The sequence below is a fragment of the Spinacia oleracea genome, chromosome 1, assembly GCF_020520425.1.
Source record: "Spinacia oleracea cultivar Varoflay chromosome 1, BTI_SOV_V1, whole genome shotgun sequence".
Taxonomy (NCBI): Eukaryota; Viridiplantae; Streptophyta; class Magnoliopsida; order Caryophyllales; family Amaranthaceae; genus Spinacia; species Spinacia oleracea.
Genome location: NC_079487.1, coordinates 68,390,190 through 68,399,766, shown reverse-complemented (window position 1 = coordinate 68,399,766; position 9,577 = coordinate 68,390,190). Strand labels below are relative to the sequence as shown.

Sequence of the window (9,577 nt, the reverse complement as noted above, 5' to 3'; positions counted from 1 at the left end):
TTACGAAAGCAACCTGGTACCTCGGTTTTTTCTTTCATTAAATATACCCACACAGCACGAGAATTATCATCAACAAGAGTGAGAAAATAATGAGAGCCAGTAGAAGAAGATTTTGTATATGGACCCCAAAGATCACAATGTATCAAACCAAAACGTTCAGGATTTTTATTATCACTAATGGGAAAGACGGTACGAGTTTGTTTAGCACGATAACAAACATCACAAGCATCTAAAATCTTCTTTATTTTGCAATTTCTACTAGAACTAGAAATGAAAGACATTATCAAACTTGAAGGATGTCCAAGACGCTGATGAAGAAGCAAGGTAGTATCCGCAGTAGTTGCATGAGCTTGAACGTCTTGTGCCACAGGCTGAAAATAATACACCCCATTTCTAAGCTCACCCGTTCTAATCGGCGTCCTCGTATTGCGGTCCTGAATAATGCACAGTTTGTTAGTAAATTTTACGGTGCAATTCGAATCCAAAATTAATTTGCCAATAGAAATTAAGCTGCATTTAATGTTTGGAACATATAATACATTTTTGAGCACCAAGTCTGCACTCAAACAGACACTCCCTTGCTTAATAGCAACAGTTTGCACCCCATCAGGAAGACTCACTGGTTGAGAAGGTAAATCAACACAATCGAATATATATGACAGAGTACCAGTCATATGATGGGATGCGCCACTATCCAATAACTGTTAGGTTATGATACATATGACAAAACATAAATCATGCGGAAAACCTTAATGCCAGGAAACATATTATTTACACATAATCATTTAGCATAATTCAGATGCATACACTTTGTAGCGTGCCCTCCCTAGCTGCGCCCGAACCGAACAAGAACAAGTCTTTAGGACTCCAAGTGTCGTCCCTCCGTAGATAGTCCACAGCACGTCCGGATCCGCCTTAAGATTGACCAACTAGAATCGCCCTTAAGGTACTATATATTTTCGGCTAATAGGGCAAGAATATGGCTGATTTTTCTACTTAAAAATCTTAGCTTTTTATTGTTTGAATACTTGAAATTGTATCTTGTAAATTGTGACCCTAGTCACCTATTTATAGAGTTATGGAAAAGGACTTGGAATCCTATTAGGATACTAATTTTATTTAATTATAATCCTACTAGGACTCTAATTAAATAAACTAAATCTTTTAGGATTAGATTTAATCATATGACGAATCCCGGTAGCCTTAGGATTCGAGTAACACACTTCGAGTAATACGCTAGCACCGCACGCAGGCCTTACGGCCCACGCACGGCCCCAGCCCACTCGTCGCAGCCCATGTCGCAGCTCCGCGCGGGCCAAGGCCATTGCTGGGCCTGGCCTTGCGCTGGGCCTGGCGTGGCTTGGCAGCATGTGTTTGGGCGCTTGGCTTGCTGGGCGTAGGCCTGGCTTCGTGCTGGGCCTTCGTCTAGCAAGTCTCATTTCCGATACGAACAATATTTAATATTTTCGATTCCAGAATTAATTTCCGTTTCGAACAAATATTTAATATTTCCGTTTCCGGAATTATTTTCCGATTCCGATAATATTTCCGATTCTGACAATACTTCCGTTTCCGGTAATATTTCCGATTCCGGCAATATTTCCATTTCCGATAATATTTTCCGATACGTACCATGTTTCCGTTTCCGGCAATATCTACGACTTGGATAATATTTATATTTCCGGTACGATCCATATTTCCGTTTCCGGCAATATCATCGTTTCCGGAGTATTCATTTCTTGCCTTTGACGATCTCAGCTCCCACTGAAACCAAGATCCGTCGATTCCGAATATCATAGATGGAGTATTTAATTCCATTAAATACTTGATCCGTTTACGTACTATTTGTTTGACCCTAAGGGTTCAGCCAAGAGTAAGTTGTGGATTAATATAATTAATTCCACTTGAACTGAAGCGGCCTCTAGCTAGGCATTCAGCTCACTTGATCTCACTGAATTATTAACTTGTTAATTAATACTGAACCGCATTTATTAGACTTAACATTAAATGCATACTTGGACCAAGGGCATTATTTCCTTCAATAACCACATATCGTCAAATGATGTCTTACCATTTAACTTGTCGGATGCTGGAGAGTTATCAATCAAGGTGAGAAGACGTTGCACTTGATCTTGAGTGAAAATAGCAGCATTGGATGAAGAAATGCAACTGATGTATGAAGTGGCTGCATTGGCTCTTGGTGTGCCACTTGTGTTATTGTTGTTATCCTGACTGCGTCCTCCCCCCTTACCGCGACCTCGACCCTTGCCTCGACCTCTGCCCCCCTCCATTAGGATAACCGATTCTTTGATCACAATAATCATAAGTATGACCCTGCTTACCGCAATAATCACCAATCATGTGAGGTGGATTTGCAGGTTGCAAACTGCGGTGTTACGATAGTGGGTTGTGACAGAGGGGTTGTGGTGGATTGTACAGTAAAACTCAACAATTCTGTTTTCTCGTCACGGCAACGGATATTCTGATGACGTTCCTCTTGAGTAATCAAAGCAAATGCCTTGTTGAGTTCTGAGAATAGGTCCATCCCCGAAATCTAAGCCCGAATTGGACCATATTGTTCATCATCTAATCCCATAAGAAAGTCATGGGTCTTATCGCGTTCCATTCGAGCACGAAGTTTAGCTGCTGCATCACAAGTACACCCACAAGTAATGTCTTCTCCACTATACAACTCATCCCAAAGGGCTTTAAACTTGTTGTAATAAGTCACAACAGTCATACCCTTTTGACGAAGAGTAGTATATTCAGTTTTTAGTTGATGAATATGTGGTCCATTGACAACAAAATAGCGTTCTTTTAAATCAGTCCACATCTCAAGTGCAATTTTATGCCCAGCAACACTAGGTTGGATAGATATATCAATAGAATTAAACATCCATCCACAAATTGTTGAGTTATTTGATCTCCAAGCAACAAATTCGGCAGATGTTTCATCAGTAGGCTTAGAAATTTCACCATTAACAAAACCTTGTTTATTCTTTCCTTCCAAACCATTCATGATAGCCTTATCCCATACATCAAAATTGTCACCCGTAAAAACGTATTTGGTAATTGACATACCTGATCCTTCTGATGGGTGTAGATAATATATTGATGAGGTGTTATGAATCAACATCGGTGCCTTTGTGTTGCTCCCACCAGCCATTTTATTTATCTGAAAGTTGAATCCAAACTGAAATTTGGGACCTTGTATAAAGAGCCAAAGAAAAAAAAAAAGATGGATGAGAGATTAAAAGGAAAAAGAAAAAAAAAAAAAAAAAAAAAAAGGGGCAGAGAAAAGATGGATCTGTAGCCTTATTGCTATGATACCATGTTAAAATTAAGAGAGAATTAGAGGACTGTTGCCTTGCTATATATATATATATATATATATATACAATCCTAGGTATAGAGTATTAAATAAATGGCAGTTACAGAATGCACTAAGAGCATCTCCAATGGTTGTAGCTAGGGACTAACTTGAAATTTATAAAAGTTTCAAGCTAATAGCTAGACCATTGAAGTGAAAATAATAAATTAGTCTGGCCAAGCAAATTAGTTTAAACAAGCTAATTTGCTTGACAACTAGCTACCAAATGTTGCCAAGTAATTAATTGACAAGTGGGTCAAATGGGACCAATTTAAATAACAAGCTACTCCCTCCGTCTCTTTTTGTTTTTTACGTTTGGTATTTAATACGCGTTTTAACGACTAATTAATGTGCATTGAGATTCTTCTAAGTTTTTCATGTAAACGAGGAAAATTACGTTTATTTATAATGTTTTCACTCTTATCAAAATTCTGATATGGGGAAAATGAGAAAAAGTTAATGTCTTTATGGAAAAAGTGTGAGGGATTAAATGAATCAATTGATTTAATTGGTTAATATAATAATTGGGTACAAATTTTGATATAATATTAAATCATTTATGTAATAATATAAAAGGAAATGTAAAGAACATTTTGAAACACCAAAAAAGGAAACGTAAAAAACAAAAAGAGACGGAGGGAGTAGTTGCTAGTCATTGGAGTAAAAATTAGCTAAACAATGAAATAGCTTGAAATCTTATGTGGCATAACAAGCTAATTATCAAATTAGCTTACCATTAAAGATGCTCTAATAAGCAATTTTAAGGTCTGGCTTTAAAGAAGAAAACTATTCAGCTTTCGTAACTCCGTAACTTCCTATAACACCACTCCTGTCATAGCCCCACCTAAGATAATTATGTTAGAGCATCAATTATAGATGACTCTTAACCCCCTCTTAAGGAGAGAGAAATGTTAAGAGCTACCTCTTAGAAAAAACAAGGTAACTCTTAGCTTCCTCTTATTTAGAGGTTGATGGAGACTTCCTCTAAATAAGAGGTAGCTCTTAGAAAATAAGAAGGGGTTGAGGTGGCACATTGTGGGATATCATGCTTAATTTTTTGAATTTTTGTTATAAAAGTAAATTTAAAATGTGAAAAAATTAAATAAGAGGTAGTGTATAAGAGTTAGTGTATTTCTTGGGATTTTTAATAGCTAACTTTTAATAAGAGTGGTAATGAGGTGGATGAGGAGATAGACTAAGAGTGGGAAAATAAGAGATAGCACCACTATTGATGCTCTTAATGTCTTGACCTTCCCAATATCAACCCATACCTGCCGGATGAATGTCATCGGGCGCAGTGTTCAAAATAACAATTAATTAGTGCATTTTTTTTCAATCTAGAATGGGTACTTGTACAAGACACTAAACTAGATTGGTGTAGGCAACTCGGCATTCAAACTGCATCAAATAAATTTCATTCTCATGTTACTCGTAAAACAGATAACAACACACTTCCAAATGAATTCAGTTATACACTTAAATTAAGAGAACTAAAGAAGTACAATTGATGTTCAGCATTTCCCTTTATGAAGTAGTGTGAATGCTTGCAACGCTAAAAGAACTTTCTTTATCCTTTCTTCAGCATCTGCATCAATCAAATTACCCTCAATGTCAAACTTGGCAGGAGGTTGGAATGCATTCAAGAAAAACTCCGGCTTGTTGATGAAGTGAAGATCAAGAAAAACTCCAATTTGCCGCAGATGATATTGAGCTCGACCCCCACCAAAACCTCCTCCACTACTTATGATTGCAGCAGGCTTACCTGCCCACACATTTGGTGGTCTAGATGACCAATCTATTGCATTCTTCAAAGGAGCTGAAAACATGAATAAAGGTATGCCAAAACTTTAGCATCAATAAGGGAAAATTGCAGCACCATTGTGACGGAGCCTGCATAAACCATGATCCAAAAATCTATTCCTTGGCCATCGTAATCTTTGACCAATTCCAAGAAATTAGTAGTGGGTAGAGCGGGGGGGGGGGGGTTCAAATATTTCAACCTTCCCTCTAGACCCCTGTAAGTTTGTACTTGAAAAAAAAAATCAGGGGATGGAATCTGGAATAGATGAAAGTGCTAAGCATCATTATGAGTAGGGTCACTTTAGGAAGCAGCATATTAAGTGGTTAATAGCTTTTATTTGTTTAATTGGCAGAGAATCAAACCTCTCGAAAGCTTGAATATCTTTACTTTTCTGTATCTCCAAATCACAATCAATCAAACTTCATCTAGACCACTAAATAATAAAGAATCAAGCCTCTCGAAAGATGCAGATATTCGGCATAGTTACGCACTTACGCATACAAAAACTGAAAAGTTATAACCACTAAATAATAAATCCCAAATCTAGAATTTCACCAGTCATCACTCCAGTGATTTGGTGACTCAGTAGTAAGGAATTCCGAAGTAAAAAGATGGCATTTAGAGCAAGATGCTGCAGCAAACCAATAGTTGTTTGGGAAGTTTATTGAAGTATGCATATTTTATCTCAAAGTAGGAAGTGTATCAATTTGTTTAACAATGAATGAACTACCACGTAAGTAAAACATGTGCCAATCTATACTTGTGAAAGTTTCTACAACAACTAGAAACTTGTAAATTATGGACTATAGAGTGCTTCGTCAGATATCAGTATCATTTGTCTGCGGAATTAAACTGAAGTCAGAAAAATTTGGATTTGCTTTCAAACTGCTAGAATGTCAATAGGGAAACGGACCAGTCGTGTCAGGTAGAAAAAGTCAGGCCCCTGATTAATTGGCATTATGGGTTTGAAAAATTATGTAAGTGGATAAAACCACTATTCAAAGTTTGAAATTGAGCAACCAGCTCAGTGATACAAAAAAGATATATGGGTGAATAAACTCCTAGCTTGCATCGCTCAAAGATAGAACATCTACGGCAATTTGCAAACTAAGAAAAACAATTGGGCTTACAAAGAACTACAGAAGGCAATTTTGCACCCCCTACATGTCAATACAATCTTACAGCCAAAAGGAAAATAGGCGACAAACTCTCCAGCTACAGAAGTTTCAGTCTTTCAGATATGTTGTACGTACATGACTGAGATAGGAAGGTTAAGAAATCTCCAAGAATCAACATTTTTTATGGAACTCCAGCAGTGACTCAAGTAGAATAGGAACAGAGACACTCTAATGCCTGATTGACAAAGTTAGTTTAGATGTATCCAAGTCTAAGGGTTTGAGTAGAGTTTGTTTAAGCTAATACTCAGCTGCAGAAAGAAGGGTGTTTATGTTTGCACTTTGCAGAGAAGAGAAACAGCGGTGTCATGCACAGACGTAATCGAGCCCCTTAACATGGTGACAAGCTGACAACGATAAATTTGAAGCATTTCATCCATCCTTTATTAAACAACGTGTTTACAGAACCCAGAAAATAATGAGGCATAACTTCTAAAATTATTTCTCAAAGCACTAATTAAATATGGGAATCTTATAAGAAGTAATAAGGTATTTGTTGATGAAGAAAAGCAATAGAACTAGAGTTCATATAATCAATACCTAGTATTTATAAAAGAAAACCAACTCCATCTTAATGACACGTAAGCAACACTATTTTGAAGACACGTGGAGAACACATAATCATCACCACTTAGAAGACACGTGGCCAAGAATACATAGCCAAGAATTTGACTATTTATTAAACCTACATGTTTACAATTTTTGATAGACTGACATTCCTCCGTGACTTATTTTGCTAAATTTCTTCATTGTGAAGAATTTCATTATTTTCCTATAGATGGGTGGAAGTTAAAACTATGTTATGAACTTCTAATCATGCCCACCCGATTGTTTTCTGGAAAAATATTTCTGCTAATGAGGTTGGTATTAGTTAATGTTATCATTATATTAATTTCTTAGCCCATTTAAATCAACGGTGCATCTTCTTTGCATCCCGTTGCTTGACTTGCCTCAATCGTCATCATATTTCAAGTTCTTTTACAAACGACTTAAAAACCGATAAACATGGATGCATTTTTTTTTTGAAATCTATATGACATCTACTACTACCATACAACTAACTCTATAAGCACAATTTCGAGTTTAAAAAAATTGGTTTAGTCTTTGATATTTTCCAGAATTTTGACATATCATGTTTGATTAGCTTGATCAACAACTCTTAATTCTTAGGTCATTTTCCTTTTTGGTAGTTTTCTTGTTTGTGATGCAAAGGTTAGGGTGCGAAACTCCATGTATACTTGGCAACCGAAACATAATTTTTAATCCAACAACCAACAACGGTGAATTTCTTAGCATATTGAAGATTCGTGGATTTCTTTGGTTTAATACAAAGAATACATATGATTAACTTAGTTACTCCAACTAGCATATTTCTCTTATTCTCATTTTTTAAAAACTCTTTGGATAAAAAGATATACTCCTAATTAAGAATGTATTTGTGGCCTTATGGGAGCTCATAATATATTCCATAAAAGTAACGCTTCCACCCAATATATCTTGAAAATTTTAGTTTGTCTACGTACTATCAAAATTATTAGTGAAAGTTTTCAGTGAATTATTATACATTTATATCTTAATCATTTTGGTACGTCAATTTACCATTTTTTTTTAATTGAGTTTCCTAATATAGCCCGTGCGTAGAACGGGAACAAAAACTAGTTTAGTGTAAAACAAACAACCTGGTTTTCAAATTACTATGCTGTCAAATTGCACATGAATTTTAACCTTTGTGACATTCTTGGTGCCAAAGTCTAAGCCGCCTCCCAGTTATAATGCATTGCATTTTACTAAAGGATTAGTGATGGAATGTTGAATTCTTACTCAAATATCTCCATCCAAAGTTATTTTACATAATATTCTCATACCATTTTGACCAAGGCCCCATCATATGGCATCACCAGTAATCTTCCAACTTTCTGCTCTACCTAATGGACAACTTAACAAACTTGACCATTATCAAGAATAATATTAATGTAGATTTCTAATCATTTTAACCATTATCCTAGCCCATTAGCTGTTATCACTAAACAGAATCGGAAAAAATTATTCCACAAAAGAAACAGACAAGCAAAAGTAACATATATAATCCAAAATTATAGTGTAAAAGTATCGGTCAAACAAAACCTTCCCACCAACTAATTAAACAATGCTGATATTCCTACGCCAATTGATAAGTAAATCCATAAAAGACTCATTAGCACTAATCCAGCACTGTAAGGAAATCATCAAAAAATATATTATGATAAACGCCCTTTCATGATTACCGATCAACCAAAGAAATTCCAAAGCTCCATGATATCATAAGTCATGAATACTAAACCCTTAAAAATGTTTCAGTGGAATAACCAGAGAAAAAAAAAAGAACATAATCATTTTTGGCAAATTTTTATTCTATAGGGAGCCACAATGTTTCAGTGAAGCCATGATGCAGATTAATCATCCCAACTCAACCAACTTTGGCACTAATCTTAAAATCAAAATTTCACCAAACACACATTTACTAGACTTAAAATATAGAACCATCAAGTAATTGTATCAATTTGAGATAGAACACTGGAACATTTGGTAAAATTGCAAGAATTAATGATAAAGAATAAAATAAAAAAATGGGGGGAAATAGAAAAACATACTAGCAACAGAGTAATTGTACTCAGGAGAAGCAAAGAGAATACTATCAGCTTCCAGAATTTTCTGGCGAAAAGCTTCAACAACGGGCGGATAAGTACCGTCGACCTCGAGATCGGTGTTGATTAACGGTAACGGCGAAATATCGATGTAATTAATCTTCATTCCTTCGATTGATTCCGTACTTAACTTCATCGCTGATTTCAAAATTTAAAATTCTGCCATTAAAATTTGATTTCAGAATTTGTTTGTGGAAGAGGAGAGATAAAGAGAGGGAACCTGCTCGAAGGAGACCTCTGTTGTAGGAAGCTTTGCGAAGGGAGCCACAAATGGCGGCAACATTGATGACTGGTTTAAGTGCTGCTGCTGCGGCCTCCATTATTATTAGCTCTTGGAATTGTGAAGGTGTTTTTATCTTGGGATAGACACCTTCGCTGCTGCTCGAGGAAGTCTTAATCTATACTGGGGTATACCATTGAAATGGTATACTAATATTCTGCATTTTTATTTAGTACCAAACCACATAGTTTGATATAAGAAAAGCAGTTGTATTTTCTCATGCGACACCAAACAATATAGTTTGCTAACGTGGTTTCAGTTTTATTT

The 9,577-nt window shown here is 36.0% G+C and overlaps 1 protein-coding gene across 1 annotated transcript; it reads right to left on the bottom strand.

The window, feature by feature from the left end:
- Positions 1-4,748: 4,748 nt before the first annotated feature.
- On the bottom strand, positions 4,749-9,410 carry LOC110789795 (NADPH:quinone oxidoreductase). The gene is made up of 3 exons (XM_021994498.2): positions 9,251-9,410; positions 8,977-9,168; positions 4,749-5,186 (listed from the first exon to the last, which is right to left on the bottom strand). The coding sequence occupies exons 1-3, from the start codon at positions 9,348-9,350 to the stop codon at positions 4,882-4,884; spliced, it is 597 nt and encodes a 198-aa protein (XP_021850190.1). The 5' UTR covers positions 9,351-9,410; the 3' UTR covers positions 4,749-4,881.
- Positions 9,411-9,577: the final 167 nt, after the last annotated feature.

What these genes read in the sequence shown, in the direction of transcription:
- LOC110789795 (XM_021994498.2), bottom strand. Translation starts at nt 9,350, where the DNA reads ATGGAGGCCGCAGCAGCAGCACTTAAACCAGTCATCAATGTTGCCGCC. An exon ending in CAGAGGTCTCCTTCGAGCAG is followed by an intron (nt 9,169 to 9,250) that starts GTTCCCTCTCTT and finishes TTTTGAAATCAG; the next exon opens with CGATGAAGTTAAGTACGGAA. An exon ending in GTACAATTACTCTGTTGCTA is followed by an intron (nt 5,187 to 8,976) that starts GTATGTTTTTCT and finishes TCATGTTTTCAG; the next exon opens with CTCCTTTGAAGAATGCAATA.